Source organism: Trichosurus vulpecula, chromosome 1 (genome assembly GCF_011100635.1).
Source record: "Trichosurus vulpecula isolate mTriVul1 chromosome 1, mTriVul1.pri, whole genome shotgun sequence".
Taxonomy (NCBI): domain Eukaryota; kingdom Metazoa; phylum Chordata; class Mammalia; order Diprotodontia; family Phalangeridae; genus Trichosurus; species Trichosurus vulpecula.
The window spans coordinates 168599461-168617154 of NC_050573.1; the positions used below are offsets into that span (position 1 = coordinate 168599461).

General features: G+C 35.6%; 1 protein-coding gene across 1 annotated transcript in view; it reads right to left on the reverse strand.

Moving 5' to 3' along the window:
* Positions 1-402: 402 nt before the first annotated feature.
* Positions 403-17694, reverse strand: part of LOC118839632 (oocyte zinc finger protein XlCOF6-like) — a 42944-nt gene continuing 25652 nt past the window's right edge. The window contains exons 5-6 of the mRNA XM_036747131.1: positions 5470-5593; positions 403-1366 (exon numbers count right to left, since the gene is read on the reverse strand). Of these exons, the coding sequence (XP_036603026.1) occupies positions 1207-1366; positions 5470-5593 (284 nt within the window). The 3' untranslated portion in view covers positions 403-1206. The remainder of the gene's footprint in view (positions 1367-5469; positions 5594-17694) is intronic.

The following is a 17694-nucleotide window of genomic DNA, read 5'->3' on the forward strand; positions in this document are numbered from 1 at the left end:
TTCCAGAAGTCAAAAGTTGGAGCTGTAGGTAGAAGCTGCAAAGAGGCAAACTGAGACTCGACATGAGGAAAAACTTAACAACAATTAGGATTGTCCAAAAGTGGGATGGGCAGCCTTAGGAGGCAGGGTGCCTCTCTTTCGAAGTCTTCAAGGAGAGGCTGGATGACTACTTGTTGGGTATGTTATAATGGGGGTTGGTTTCATGTATGGTTTGTGCCAGATGACTGCTGAGGCCTCATACAACTTTGTCATTCTGTGAATTATGACCACCATAGAAATACGATCTTTTTGCCACATTGTATATTTTAGTCTTGATGGACGGTTTTCCTAAGAGTTAAATCATATATAGATATCTGAGTTTCAAATATACCCAAAATATATAATGGAATCAGACCACTTAAGTTTGTAAAAGCAGATTTATTGGATGTTTCCTTTAGCATGCTTTGTGCATTTACTATTTCACTGTCTGAGCAATAGTGAATAATCTGCATGTAATAAATAGAACATAACTAGTCAGTGGTTCTTAAGTATCTTTTTTACTTCGCTAGGATGGGGAAGAATATCATGCTAATAGAAACGTACTCTGATCATTTATTATTTTAAATTACAGCCCTGGGGTTTTGATACTACCAAATTGATTTTTGATTAGTTCCCATTTTCCTTTCAAACTACCCCAGAAAACAGCAGGAGGTAGTAAGGGTGGGATGGGGAGAAGCTACTTAATCCTGGTCTACTACTTACCTTAGAACTCAGAGCATACTAAGAAGCTAATAGCAGAGAATTATAGATGATGTAGCGTTAATTCAAAATTTCCTCACAATAACTCTGTGAGGTACCTAGTGCAAGTATTAGCTCCATTTTACAGAAAAGGAAACTGAGGTTCAGAGAGATTATAACTTGTTCAAGGTCCCAGAGCTATTAGATGTCAGAGCCTAAACTCAAAGTTAGGTCTCTGCAGTGTTTTTCTGCTACATTGTACTCCTACTAAGCATTCTGTAAGGTTCACCAGTACCAAGCTGTATAAATAGCCACAAATCCTTATTTCTGCAGTGTCTTGTCACAGTGCTCCCTCTGGTCATGGTGAAGAAATTAGTAATGATTTGAGAGTATTATTATAATGGCATCCCCTTTAGAAAGACTTCTACAAGGGATTCGGATTTCATGGATCCAATGATCCACTGGAAAGAGTTTGAGAGTCATGGTTGGTTAAGTGTCAGCCAAAGGAGTTTCCAAATTGAGGTGGTATTTTTTAATATGTTTCCGAAGGAGCTGCTTATCAGGAGAGGAGTAGCAGCAAAAATTACAGCCAAATGTCTCGCCTGTGTGGTGTCGCCGTACATGAAGGTCTAGACTCTTCTTCTGAATGCTGCAATAAAAAGAAAATGGGTAAGTCTTTATTGGGAAATTTTCTTAAAATGGAGGCATAAGTATTTCTGTTTTCTGAAACTAGTGGCTTTTGAAAGTCTTTAGAAAAAGTAAACTTTTTAATCTGAACCATAATGTTATAGGTATACTTTATGACTGAGAAACTCCCCCAAAGCCAATTACTGTTTCAGTCACACAAGCTAAAATGGCATATTATAATTTAGCTTGACTCTGAAAGCAGAACTCTACCTAATTCTATGTCCCATGGAGGACAGCGAAATTCAGCAATTTGGTAAATGTTCAATTACTGTGTAATTTCTGGGTTCAAAGAAATAAGACCACTACCCTCCAAGTGATGCACATATCCCTGCTAATAAAACAAACTTTGCCCCAATGGCAAATTAGTAAATATTCATCTTTTTATACCTTTCAAACAAATATGTTCATATTCATAGTTTAGTTAACAGGCTATAGATTATGTGAAGGTCAAAAACCATATTAAATTTTGGATTTTGTAAATACATTCAAACTTTGTAAGTCTTGCATTTCCCATCAAGGAACCAAGATTATTTAAGCCACCCAAATATGTTAAAATCCTAGAAAGAACATATGATATTTAGAACTTAAGTATACTTAGAAGGCTAATATGTGATTTTGTTAGTCTTCTCGGCTTTCCAGGTTAGCCCACGTTTAATCTTCACCCAACCAAAGACTCATGAATCAGTTTTCTCTGATTCTAAATTTAAAAGCCTGGCATTAAATGGTCACTGAATTCTTTTGAAAATAAGACTTCATCATTGGTACAATCATGACCAAGGAATCTATTTTTCGTACAAGCACAAAGTTTGCGATTACCACATATTACACAAGATTTCTGGTTGCTAGGGAAAAAAGGTATACTACTAATAATTTAACAAATTTGAATGTTGACTTCCATTAACAATTTAATTTTAAAAAATTTCAAACCACTTCTGACTGGTTTAGAGGTACTCTGAGGAATATAATACATTATCAAACAAAAGACCAAGGTACTATAGTAGAGTGAAAATAATACCTATGTGACAACTATTAGCAAATCATAACCATTCTCGGTGTTTCAACATACATAAGAATGAGGAACTGGACCTGATGACATCAAGGACCTGATGATGACTCATAAACTAACAACATTTAATGTTCTTTGCTCCCTGAATAATGGTCACCTGCTTTTTGTGACAAGAAATTGTCTTGTCTTTCTGTTTTCCTAGCACTTTGAACATAATAAGTTTGTAATAAATATTTTCATTCATATCACATGAAAACAGTGATAATTTTTTCTTCTTTGCTTATTTATTTCTTCAATTTCTTTCTGGCTTATTGTTAAAGCCAACATTTTTAAGAACTACTCAAGTTTACTAGAAGATCTGGATGGGAATGGGTGTGATGGTGCAGTATTTAAAAAACCTGAAGTGCTAACAACAACAACAACAAAAAAAACATATCTCTGACAGGTTCGGGTTCAACTGCTGTTGCTCATGGGCATCATTAACAGGCTTTTCCTTGGGATTATGCATAACATAAAACATCAGGCTGACTGCAAATTTGAGCATTGGATGATAGAAGAATATAAGGACTTCCCACATTAACTTTAAGACATTTATTCATCATGAAATAAAGGAGGATGTAAAAGGTGATTATTAACATGTTAGAATTTAACCAAAATATCAATCCCTTCTTTTCGAGTTTATTTAGTTCTCACAACTTTGAACTATTTATATGTTGCAAATTGAGCATTTGTTTTGTAATGCATCTAGTGGGTTAACTGTAATTACTTCTAATATAAATAATTAAAATTTATGGAATTATAAAAAAATTATATTTACAGTTTTCCTAATACTGAAATAACTGCATTTCTGGAGCAAATCCAATCTGGAGAGTCGGCATAATCTTTTAAATATATTGTTGAAGACTCTTGGCTATTATTTTCTGTCCTATATTCTTTAGGAGTATTTGTCTATAGTATCATTTTTTTTCTGCTTTACTTGTCCCTGGACTGCGTATATGGACCACATTTGTTTCATAGAAGAATTACAGTAAGATATCTCTTTCCCTATTTTTGCAAATAATTATGTAATGCTGAAATTATCCTTTGAATGATTTCTAAATAATCTAGTCAAGTGATTTTATCTTTGGGAGTTCCTTCATGGATTATTTGATTTCTTTTTCTGGGATTAAGTGGTTTTCTATCTGTTTTGCTAATTTAGACAGTTCACATTTTTGTAAATATTCATCTATTTTATTTATTAGTTTCGTTGTCATACAACTGGGCAAAACAGTTCTGGATTACCCAAGTTTATTAGGTTTTGGAGGAAAACCATTACATTGTTTTGCTTATCAATTCAAAGTGTTATTTTCAATTTTATCTCTTTGAATTTTAGAATTTTTATGTGTGTTCAAATTGGAGTTTTTTGATATGTTGCTTTTCTCCTTTTTTTTAGTTGCACACTACATCACTCATTTGCTGACAAAAGTGCTTAGAGATATAAATTTTTCCCATAGTAATACTTAAGTAGCATCCAAATGTTTTGCTCTGTTGTTCTCTCTGAGGAAATTATCTATTGTTTTTTATAATCTGTTCTTTGAGTCATCGATTCTTTAGGATTAGTCTCCATTTAATTTGAATTCTTTCTTCAAATGCCCTTTATTGATTATACTTTTTATTATATTTTGGTGGGTAATTGATGTGTTTAGTATGTGTTTTTCTATAATTGTGAGGGGTTTTTTATGCTACAAGCAGTACATGATCTATATAAAGTTAGCACACACAGCTGAGAAATATTAATATTCCGTTCTGTTCTCATTTTGCAATTAACCATGATCTGCCATATGTAGCTTTTCTAAGATTCTATTCAGGACTTTGTTACTTGGCTGCCTGTTTCTCCTTACTCCTTTAAAGTATTTAGATATTAGGACATTTGTTGCATATATATTAAGTGTTATCTATGGTGCCGTTAAGCCTAATATAGTTTCCCTGTTGATCTCTTTTAACCATTTCTATTTTTCCTGTTGCTTTGTCTAAAATCATGTTGGGTACACCAGTTTTTCTGAATTTCCCTCAAGTATAATAATTCTTCTCTGGTCACTCATTTTTATCCTGTGTGATTCCTTATGTTTTAAAATTTTCTTGTAAATTTACCATTGGATGCTGCCTTCTAATCTGTAGCTAACTGCATCTGTTTTATGGGTGAGTACATCTACTTTTCATTCATGGTTACAACTTTTCATTGTGTGTTTTACTCCACTGTATCCGCTTATATTTTTTTCTCTTTCAAATTAGGGATAAAACTCCAAATACTTTCAGATACCTGTAATCATCACAGATCTTAAATCTTGCACAAAAGGATAGAAATTCTGATTCACAAATTATCTAATGCTTCTTCTCTGCTAGGCATTAGCTTCTCTCAGAAATTATATTAAATATAACTTTATTACATATATATGTGAATTTTCTAATTTGTAAGTTCACTCTCACACATACACACACAGTGTATACATATACATACATATATATACATATATACATATGTACAAAACTATCTGAACTGTGAAACTGTGAAAATGTTCTTAAGTTTTTGGAAAAATTTAAATTTCAAAGTATAACTGGTAGTGACATCATTAGTAGAAATAGTCAAATATAGCAAACACAAAAAATTATCTTCCCCTACACGTGGAACAAAAGTTCTTAAAAAAAAATCTTTTCCATAATCACCCCACCCTACAGCAGGTAGTACAGTACAGCCAACTTCAAACATTTCACTTTATTATAGGAGAATCATAATCCTTTTGTCACTCATTTCCATATTTCTAGAGGACATAGCCTTAAGGGAAGCAATGAGAATGAAGATTACAGCTGTGAAAGCAACAGAAAGGGTATTCTCTTAAATTTTTTTTTAATAACATAAACTGTCATGCATAGCATGCTAAGCTAATAATTTTGCTACTAGTATAAATATATATATATATATGACCAGCCCTTTTTCTTTTCTTGCCAGGAACAGCAGAGAGTTTTGACTCCTACTTTATTTTTTTTCTTGGGGAAAAAAAAAAAGAAGTTTGTAAACTTACCTACTATATGAACAAAGCTGGCATTTGTAGGGCCTTTCCCGTGTGTGAGTTCTAAAATGTCTGCGCAGGGAACTGGCGTCAATTGAGGCATAAGAGCAAATTTCACACTTAAAAGGTTTTTCACCTATTGAGATACATAAAGCCACAAAGATCAGCTCTTTAACACAGAAATAATATATTGCATCCTAGGATTTTAGAAAATCAGAATTGGAAGAAAGTTTAAGTGGTTTAGCTCTTACTGACCATTGCTACAGAATAATTTGGAGGGGAGGAAGAAAGGAAGGAAGAAAGGAAGGGAGGGAAGGAGGGAGGGAATTCCTAAATAGCCACACTATCCTTTTGATAGCAAATGCTATCAATACTATTAGAAACCATGGACATTTTCTATTTATTTTTCAAAGAAGTAAAACAATTTAGCATAGTTTAATAATTTAGAAATTAATAGTTTAATCACTTGGAAATTAAGCTGATGATACTTCTGATCATCATAAATCTAAAGATACAAAACATCAAGAAAACACTCAAAATGACTATTAGTCAAAATCATTCTGTGATATTAAAGATTTTGCCTTCAATTTTACTTTTATACATATCCAAATATGGGCCATACTTAGCTTCTGAAAAGGTTAGATTTGGACAAAATGAGTCTGATATTATGATAAGCTATCAAAATAGAAATATTCTATAGGCAAGTTAAAAATACCCAAACTGGAAGCTGGAGGAAAAGATTGCTGGAGATGAAAATCTGAATATCACTGATAAAGAGGTGAGAATTGAAGCTGGGACAAAAGGTATGGACTGATCCCTGGGAAGACACAATTGGATATAGGGATAGGAAGAGAGATTGAAGGAAAATTAGTGTGGCATTAAAGGCAAAGGAGGAAACAGTTTCAAGAAGAAAAAGGTAGTTTTAAAATTCTGAATGACACCAAAAGATCCAGGAAAATGAGACTTAAAAAGGCCAATGTATTGTTCAAAGAGGAATTTCAATAGCACTAGGAGTGGAAACCTCATTTTAGAGGATCAGATAGAAATGGAAGCAGTAGCTATAGTCCCACTCATTCAAGATGTTTGATAATAAATGATAGAGAAATAGCAGTTAGAGAAGGCAGTAGGACCAAGAGGTTTTTAATTTTTTTTTTAAGGTAAGGGAGATCTATATATGTTTAAAGACATGGGAGAAAGGATCTAGTAGAAAGAGAAAGATTCAAATTAAGGAGAGATGAAAGAGAAGAGTTTATCTAGAAATAGGAAGGAATGAAATCTAGAGCAAAAGTCAAAAAGAATTGCTTTGAATCATTTTAAAACTAAACTTTTAAAACTATAAAATGAAATTTATTAAGGACCTACAAGTACAAAGACATTTATAGCAACTCTTTCTGTGGTGACGAAAAATTGGAAATTGAGGGGATGTCCATCAATTAGGGAACGGCTGAACAAGTTGTGGTATATGAATGTAATGGAATACTATTTTGTACTATAAGAAATGATGAACAAGCAGTTTTCAGAAAGACTTACATGAACTGATGCTGAGTGAAGTGGGCAGAACAGGAGAAGATTGTACACAATAACACTAACGCTGTGCAATTATCCACTACGATTGACTTAGCTCTTCTCAGCAATACAATGATTCAAGACAATTCCAAAAGACCCATGATAGAAAATACAATCAACATCCAGAGAAAGAACTGATAAGAGTCTGAATGTAGATCAAAGCCTACTATTTTCACTTGTTTTTCGTGGTTTTTTTTTTCCTTTTGTTCTGTTTCTTCTTCTACAACATAACTAATGTAGAAATATGTTGTTTGCCACCTTGGGGAGCGGGCAGAGAAAAGAGGGATGGAGAAAAATCTAGAACTCAAAATCTTTTAAAAAATGTACGTTGAAAATTGTCTTTACATGTAATTTGAAAAACTAAAATACTATTAATTTTAAATAAAATTTAAAGTGAAATTTATTCAATGGGTCACCATGGTCAAAGAATTAATTACCATATGATCAACCCACACGGGTTCTCCTTAATTAAAAAAAGGGTTTGGCATTTATTACTCAAAAGCAATAAGAAAATCATTCCATGGGATATTTGGTTATTGTATATTGCACTATTCAATAAGCATTTACAAAAATACCACCATGAAAATCATAGAAGTTTATGCATCATTATCTGATATTGAGGATGAGGAGATAAACAAATTCTATAAGGAATTCAAAATCCTTCAAATTAAATCAACATATTGATACTATGATAATCGTGACTTCAATACAAAGGCAAGAACAGGTAAAAATGGTGAAAAATAACTTTAAAAATAGGAATCTGAAATAAGTAATGAAAAATTCAAAAGTTACACAGAAACTTCACCCATACATTATAAATGCTTTCTTTGAGAAAAGAAAAGGAAGGTGCTAGATAAAGTGAGTACCTAATAACATTACCAAAAAAAAAAAAAGAACATAATTATAGGAAACTACTCATCAAAATGTGGGAGTCATTTCTGAATAACCATTCCTACGTACAGGTAAGTCCACCACTTTGATCACTGTATAAAAAATGGAATATGAAAAAAAAAAAGGGGGACTTAGATACTGAGGGAATTGAGGAGACTGGAACAGCAAGTGGTGGTGGAAATTGAGTGAACCACATTGACTCAATTCTAGAGCTAGCTCAGTTCCCTTTCTATTCAATTATGGATAGTCCATTATTCAACTGCGGGAATTGTGAGAGAACTTTATTGCACTGTTTGAACCTATCCTTATGTGCCTGGGAAACTAGACCAACTTTACCTGCTGCTTAGAGACCCTCAACTAAGAACCTAGGTTATGCTGATCAGAATTCTCACAATTATACATCTTAAGCAAACCATATTTCTTATCTGAAAACTAGACCCATACCAATCAACCAGCTATTATTTCCACGTTCCTTTGACTGTTCACAGACACTTGGGGGAAGTGGGATACCTCTTTTTCTGATTTCAGGGAATTGCACCTGTTTGCTCTCCCCCTCCCAACTTGGAAAGTCCCTAATCTTTCCTCCAATTAGAAATCAGATTACCTAATGTTATATCTCAGTGTTTTCTTTTAATTAATTGGTCTTATTTGATTAATTGTTTTTAATTTATAAAAGTCTGTCTCCCCCTGTATTTGGGGTCCAATGCCAAAGCTGAGGAAGGCAACTAGCCCCAATTTGTTATGTAACTGGCATGGACTGCTTAATAAATCAATATGCTTGGAACTTGATATGCTTTGTTTCCTCAGTCATTTCATCTTTCACCCACCACAACCCCAATTACAATAGCGTCACATGGAAATCTAAATTAAGGAAATAAATTGCCATGGCAAGGGGGTCAAAGAGCCTAAACACCATTTCAAACAGCAACACTTAACTTACTTGCCTAGCAGAGAGATATAGCAGCCAATGGCAACAACAATTTAGAAAGGAGTTCTTTATCTGTAAAATCTTATGGAGACGAATGGCAAAAGTTTCAGTAGTACCATCTCATAAAACAGAGAGGAGCAACGATAGATTAAAAAAATTTTTTTTAAAAGAAACCCATGAAGAGACTCAACTAATCAGTCACTCCAAGGACATTTAGGGATAAAGATGGGGCAGGGTCAAGATGGCAGAGTAGAAGCAACAAGTCAGTTGAACTCTCCCAACATTCACCTCCCAACAACTTTAAAATCATGCCTCAAATTGAATTCTGAAGTGGCAGAGTAAACGAAAAATCGGGGTGAGATCACATCACCTTGCAATCACTGGAAACTTGCAGACCCCCAGAACTCTGAAAACAGTTACATGAAGAAGCCTGAAACTGGGGACAGTGCCTTCCCATCCCCGGGTGAACAAAGCCCGATTTTGAAATAAAATTGAAAGTCAAGAAATAGGCTAGAAAAATGAGCAAACAGCAAAAGAAGAACTTGACCATAAAAAGTTACTATGGTGGCAGGGAAGATCAAGATACAAACTCAGAAGAAGACAACAATGTGAAAACAACTACAAGCAAAAGCTCATAGAAAAATGTTAATTGGACCCAACAAAACAAGAATCCCAAGAAGAGTTAAAGAAAGAGATAAGAATGGCAGAGGAAATATTGAGAAAAGAAATTTCTGACACAAACACCACTACTAAATTTGTATCCCAAAGAGATCAAAGAAAAAGGAAAAGTTCCTATCTGTACAAAAGTATTTATAGCAGCTCTTTTTGTGATGCCAAAGAATTGGAAAGTGAAGGGATACCATCAGTTGGGGAATGGCTGAACAAGTTGTGGTATATAATTGTGATGGCATACTACTGTACCATAAAGAAATGATGAGCAGATGGTTTCAGAAAAACCTGGCAAAACATATGACACAAAGTGAAGTGAGCAGAGCTGGGGGATAGTTGTATACTTTGCAGTGGAGAGGGAAAGAGTAACAGACAGAGAATCTGGGACTCAGAAATTTTTTTAAAAGAATGTTATGATTTTTTTTAAAAAGGATAAAGATGGAAAGAAGACAATAAAACAGAGGAAAGATGTAAAAGATCTATAAAGACTTTTATAACAAACTTGCTTCACCATGAAAACAAAACAGAGCCACTACACTTAGGATCTCAACATCATTGTCCTACATATGCTCATATAGAAAGCACATATGGAGCTAGAAAAAACGAAGATGAGAAAAGACACCAGATTAAATCATAAATAGATAAGATCTATGAAAGAACTGTGATGGCATCAAGAGATTGATTTACGAATCATAGAATATGTATTGTTGTTGTCCTTTGTTCTTGAAGAAGACCAAAATGACATCACTATGCTAGAGTCAAGTTTCAATGTGTCCAATTGTGGATGATCAGGCCAATACGAGCTCAGAATGCTCTGCCACAGGTCAGATACAAATAATCCTTGTGAACATTTGGGGTTGATTCTCTAATTTTGTGCATCCTGTGTTTCCTTTGAGCTGTTTCAATTCTGCTTTGCTCATACAGCACAGCACCTTCTCTGATGTGGGCACGCAATGCGGAGCAGTCCTGTGCCAGTGTCTCCTATGTCATACAATCAATTCCAAAGTTCTTAAGAGAGATCTTGAGAGTGTCCCTCTATCACTTCTTCTGACCACCATGTGAACACTTGTCCTGTGTGAGTTCTCCATAAAACAGTCTTTTTGGCAAGTGTATGTTTTGCTTTCGAACAACATGGCCAGCCCACTGGAGTTCCACTCTCTGAAGCAGAGTTTGAATGCTTGGCAGTTAAGTTTGATTAAGGACCTCAGTGTCTGGTACCTTATCCTGCCAGGTGATCTTCAGAATCCTCCTAAGACAATTCAAATGGAAGCAATTCAGTTTCCTGGCATGGCGTTGGTATACTCTCCAGGTTTCACAGGCATACAACAATGAGGTCAGCACCATAGCTCTACTGTAGACCTTCAGTTTGGTAATCAGTCTAATACCTCTTTTCTCCCATACTTTCCTTCTGAGCCTCCCAAACACTGAGCTAGTTCTGGCAATGCGTGCTTCAACTTCATTATCAATGTGTACGCCCCTGGAAAGTACACTACCCAAGGTAAGTGAACTTATCCACAGCATTCAAAACTTCTCCGATGGTTCCACGTAACGATGGTGTAGTGGTGGCTGATGGAACACTGTGTTTTCTTGGTGTTAATTGTTAGGCCAAAATTACCACAAGCAGCAGAGAAATGATCCATACTTTGTTGCATCTCACCTTCAGAGGCTGCACTGAGTGCACAATCATCTGCAAACAGAAAATCATGCACCAACACTCCCTCCGCTTTGGTCTTGGCTTGTAGCCTTTTCAAGTTGAAGAGTTTACCATCAGTGTAGTAGCTGACCTTGACCTCATTGAAAGCATTTGACAACATTGCTGAAAACATCATGTCAAAAAGCATGGGAGCCAGCACACAGCCTTGTTTCACTCCACTGGTGACTGGGAAGGTGATAGTAGCAATCCAATCAGGGCTTTTATGCTATCCTGAAGGCTCTTGACGGGCCAAAGACCTATGGTACATCTCAACTACTCAGTGCTGATGGAGCCACATTGATTAGTGATAAGGACATGAACCTAGAGAGATGGGTTGAACACCCCCATAGTGTTCTCAACAGACCATCATCAATCAATGCTAAGGTCACTACCCATTTACCTCAGGTTGAAGTCAATTCCTCCCTAGCTGAACCTCCAACTGAAGAAGAGGTTTTGAATGATATTAGGCTCCTTTCATGAGGCAAAGCACTTGGTGCTGATTCTATTCCAGCTGAGATTTATCAGGCAGGAGGTCCACTGCTCATACAAAAACTGACTGAAATTTTCCAGGATATATGGCAAGAGAAAATTATCCCCCAGGAGTTCAAGGATGTCTCCATTGTCCATCTCAATAAAGGTAAAGGAAGTAGACTGTCCTGTGACAATGACAGGGGTGTCTCTCTCTTAGTCACTGCTGGCAAGATTCTTGCCAGAGTCCTCCTTGATAAGCTGATCCTTCACTTGGAAGATGGTCATCTACCTGAGAGCCAGTGTGGTTTCAGAAAGGACTGAGAACAGTCGACATGGTCTTTGCTGCCCAACAACTCCAGGAGAAATGCCAGGAGGAGAACAGAGGTCTGTACACAATGTTTGTAGATCTGACCTTTGGTACTGTTAGTCGTGAGGGCTTATGGAAAATTTTGTCAAAATCTGGTTGCAAAGAGAAGTTCATCAGCATTATATATCACTTTCATGATGGCATGCTGGCCCAGGGTTCTAGAATATGTATTAGAAGTAGGGTGATGTTAGTCTTTAAGTTCCTCCTTCAGTCCAATCCCTGATCCTGTTCTCTTTCCTTAGGAAGCAATGAGAAAAACAACTATGGCCTCTGCATGGACTTATGGAACTGGAGTGTGGGTGGCCAGTGGAAAAATGTGGTCTAGTTTGTGAGCCCAAGAATGAACCTTGGGATGGATGAACCTGTTTCTAGCTGAATTAAAAAAAAGAGGAGCCACTGCATACTGTCAGCAGCAGCATAGAGACTGGTCAGCATTCTATCTTCAAATGTGAGTTCCAGGCTGAGACAAGGAAGTTTTTGGACATCGTTGTTTGGTCATTGTATTAATAGAAGGAAGTATTTATATGAGAACTGATCTCCCAAACTACTGATACCTTGGAAAAACTGTCGTAAGTTTTTATCAAAAGACCAAAGACAGCTAGAAGTAGACGTTTACTTGCAGAAAGACACTGATAAATGCAACATCATAAATCAGGTCTTAAACAGGAACACCAAGGTCCACAACTATCATAGTTTTGCTGTCTTTCTCCATGCAATTTGATTGGCATTTCCACTACAAACTCAAATGATGGGCCAGTTGGTACATGTGCATTGAGTACCTATGTTGTTTTATTTTCTGTGGTATCTATGAGCATAGTATATGGTTTCCCTGTTTTATTTTATCTATTTCTATTTTTGCTGTTGTTACTTCGTCTGGAATAACTGTCACCTTCTTTTCTTAAGATAGTTTAGTTTTTTAGTTATATAGACAGTTTATAGAATTCATTCATCAGCATACACACAAACATAATATACACTAGACAGATAATGCAAATGGAAAAGTTGGGTATATAATTAAATAGGAAGAGAAAAGCAAGCTTGATCGACTATGGGAAATTATAGCACTTCTTTCATGAACTCAAATTTGTTGGCAGAATGAAGACCTATCTTTTAAGTGCCAATATTCTCTCAGCACTGTATAATTGCTATTAAGAGTGTAACACTACATTCTCCAAAGAATTAAAATTGAGTATCTCTCAGAAGCCAAAGGAAAGAGCAATGGTGGGTATGAGCAGGTTGCAACACAACAAGTAAGCAACTACATAGAAGATGTGAGAAGAGCAAAGGAATAACCAATGGCTATCCCATGTATTTCACTGGCTATCTTTGACGTATCAAGAGAAATCAAGATAGTTCCTAGTGTGCTGGGTGGAACCCCTGTAGCAAATTTATGGAAGGACACAGAAAATAGGAATGGACAGAATGGACAACATTGATGAGGTGCATTCTACATCGCTGAAGAAAAATACGCACAAAAAAGAGACCAGATGCATTTGAGTATCTGTACAAAAAATGTAATTACTCTGGTAAAAGCTATTTACATACTAATATGTATATCATAAAGGTTTTTTATGTGTTTATTAAAATTGGAAATCTAAAATGTAGGACTTGACTTGACCCCAAGGGAGTAATCAACTACACAGGGTAGAAAAATGGGTTACATTTTATCCTCCCAATTTTCTGTATTTAGCACATCTATACTACCTCATTCTTCTTCCTCTCACAATTGGCCTTCCATGGGTATACCAGTCATGAGGTATTCAGGGCACAAATGATATAACCAAACCTGACCTAAGTATTATAAAGCACAGGCAAAATCCTGCCATCACATGTCTCTGCATAGTATCTCTTTGATCATGACAGCCATGGGAGGTCTGTTTATCTCTATGATCTATATATCCAACCCTAATTTCTCTCCAAACCCACCCCTCTTTAAATTTTCCTATTATTGTTAAGGACATGACAACCTTCCAGTCACCTAGGTTCTTAACCTTGCTGTCATCTTTAATGACTCACTGTCTCTTACATCTCCAATCAGTTATCAACTCTTATCATTTCTACTTTCAAAACATCTTTATCATCTGACCCCTTCTGTCTACTAACAGCCCCATACTCATTTGAGTCTTTATTACCTGTCACCTGGACCACTGGAATAGTCAACAATCACCAAGAACATGAATTATTAGAGAAAGAACACTCTCTTTGACAAGATTTTACGGTACAATTGTAAAGTAGTTTGGCAGAAATTAGGTTTAGACTCTCATCTTACATAATAAACTCCAAATGGACACATACTACCTAAATATAATAATTCTCCTAATTGGTCTCCTTGCCTCAAGCCTCTTTTGACTCCAATCCATCCTCCGCACAGCCTGCCAAAGTGATTTTCCTAAAGCACATTTTGATTGTTACTTCCCTACTCAAACTCCAGGGCCTCCCTATTTACCCTAGAATCAAATGTTATTTCATTGAAATTTTTATCATGTTTTTAATGTACACAATTACTGCCACAGTAATCCGACATAAAGTAATCAGAGCTAAGAAAATACCATATGCAAGGACTATAACAACGTAAGTGAAAAGAAAACCAATACAAAACAATAAAAAAATATGTTGCAAAATTAAAAAGAAGCAATATAGTTCCAAAGAAGAGATATGAGAAGGCAACTCCACTCCAGTCCTTTACAGAGGTGGGAGGTCCACGGATACAGAATACTGCATATATTTTCAGACTTTTTCAATTTACTGATCAATTTTGCTCATCTTTTTTCTTTAAAAGAATTTATCTGTTATACAGAATGGTTCTCTAGGAGAGGTTATGAGGAGAGCTACTGGCTGAAATTCTAGTGGGGTAAAAAATAAAAAATTAAATAAAATTTATTTTAAAATTTAAAAGTACATTTGCTTATTATTCTCTAATAACATAAAACATTTTTATTAACCGGAGAGCATGTCGTCCAGGACTTTTTCAGATACCTTACTGATTATCCTTTTAAGTAAACAACTGCTGCCTGAAGCTGCTAATTAGTATTATATGTATCAGAAAAGACCATACCATAGTGGGAATTAAATTCAGAGCATACTATAGACATATTTTTTTCAAATTAGGCTTACATCAGTCATTAATAGAAGACAACCCCTTGTTCACTTTATATCACCCAACTCCTTGGTTCTTAATACCACAATATTCTTTAAAAGAGAAAAATTAAAATGGCCAGTGCCTGGAATGTCCAAAAATTCCATATGAAGCTAGATTAAAAAGACACTGTGTGGTAATCTAAGAACTCTATGACTCTGCCACTTTTTTTTCCATCAGGAAGAAGGAAGTGGGTGTAACCATGGAAATGTAGTTTCTATAAACATAAATCTCAAACAACCTCCCCAACCCAGTAAAACCAATCAAACAAGAGTCCTGGCTCTCTAACAGAGAACTCAGCATTACATGAAACAAAGCAAATGAAAAGAAACCTTTCCTGAAATGAAAAGTTCTCCAAAAGATCCAACCTTGTACTTTTTAAACTGAGGCAGATGCCTTTTATTTGGGGAAATGAACCATGTCCCCAAATGTCAGTAACTATAGAAAAAAGTACTTTTTTTTTTCAAAGGCAGACTGTAATACATACCTAAATTGTATCACCTTTCTCAAAAGGTTGTACCTTAATTATACTATGATACTTCAGCTCTAGGGTAGATTTAGCTATGTCTGTTCTGTTTGCTGACATGGGAAAGGTGTGTGGAAGAGTTAATAACATGCCTTAATCTAAACTTACTTAGAAACACCTGGAACCCAGGTAAATTCATGTAAACTGGCACTTTCTTGTGCCAAGGTGGCTCGCTATCATGTCAGAACTTGCTTTTTCCTTTGAACTAAACCACTAAGATGAGGAAGAGAACAAGATGCTCTTTCTTAGGTCCATGGGGAAACTAATCCCTCCCTCAACTCCCAAACTCTACCTTGTGACTCTAAAACACAGCACACTGGGAATGAGGCCTAAACAGTATCCCTCTGCCAGAGGCCAAAAAGTGGGAAAGGAGAATTCACAGCAAGAAGTGAATATGTAATTTAACTGATTCACTTTTTTGAGTCACTATGGACTTTCCAAAAAGCTGTTGTTCTTTTAAAGTTTAGAATACACCATCATACAGATGGGTAAATGAACATTTAATAAATGCCTAGTGACAATAATAGTAATTCATATTTTGAAAGGCATTGTGGTATATAAGAAAGAGCACTCAATGTGGAGTCAGGAGATAGAGAGCTATATAAATAAAATATATCATCGCTAGTGAAAAGGAAGAAGGGATTATCTATAATGGCTGTCAGAAGCCACCCGCACTAAAATTCTATGACTCCGTATCTTCATGAAACAAGTTTACTGGCTAAGTAACTAAAGGTTCTCCAAAGACAGGAAAGATAAATGAATGCAAAAATAAAAATTTATTAAGTGCTTATTCTTGTGAAAAATGCAGAGGATACTAAGAAATAAGCAAGACGTCATCACCTGATATGTATAAAGCTTACAAATTTTTAGACTTTCACATCCATTATTTCTGGTTATGGTTAAGGTTACCCCACCTCATTTTAATTTTAGAGCAAAGAAGGACCAATCTTTCTCACAGTAAAAGGAAATAATTTGCTAGCAAGGTAGAAGTGGTTAATTTGGGTAAAAGTTGGCCCATAGGATCTATGCTAAGTCTACTGATATTTCTACTTTACACAGAAAAATTTTAAAACAAAAACCTCAACTCTTCAAAGCTAAGCTTCTGGAGCAGCATGGCAGAACAGAAAGAGGACCAGAATATTAGTAGGAGACCTAATTTTACTTTCATGCAACTCTCTTAATCATTCTAGAAACAACAAAATAATCACAACTTAATGCATCTTAAAAATTATAATGATTGATGGAGCTTGGCCTCAAAAAAGAGATATGAGAAAGTACCTCCCCCTACATGTTTGCAGAGGTGAGGACTGTAAGCATGGAACACTGCATGTAACTTTTTCAATACGTTGCTTAGTTTTGTTGGAATTTTCTTACTCTTTTATTCTTTAAAGGACAGCTCTCTAGAAGGGAGAGGGAAGAGGGATACGTCGGAAATTATAGATGATATAAAAACAAAACATATTGATAAATTTTATCTTAAAAAACAATACAACCTTTCTGGGCCTCAGCTCCTTCATTTGTAAAACGAGTGGTTTGGATTAGAGCTGCTAACATCCCTCTCAGCACTAACACAATGCTAATTTGCCCTGTGCAAGTAAAGGACAGGAGGGTTAGAAGAGGTAGAAAGAGGTCACCACAAATAAGCCTTTAGGATTTATAGGTCTATATGAAAAGGGAGAGAAGGGCCCTTGATCCTAGGGTCTGGAGCAGAACCCAGCATCAGAATTTAGAAGCTAAAGCACTTAATTTCACTTGGGCTCCCACCTATAGCAAAGACAAGATTTAGATAGCTGTCAAAGATAGGGAGATAACTGAAAAGAGAAAAGTAGAAAAGAACCTTTCAAAGTATGCAGCTGTTGGTCCCCTAGGCAAAGTCATAAACTCTATCATGTCACTGAATTAAAGAGAAAGAACCAAAAAAAAAAAAAAAAAGCCAAAATAAGAAGAAAAAGAAGCCTGTTCTGAGGACTATGAGATAGCACAAGAGCAC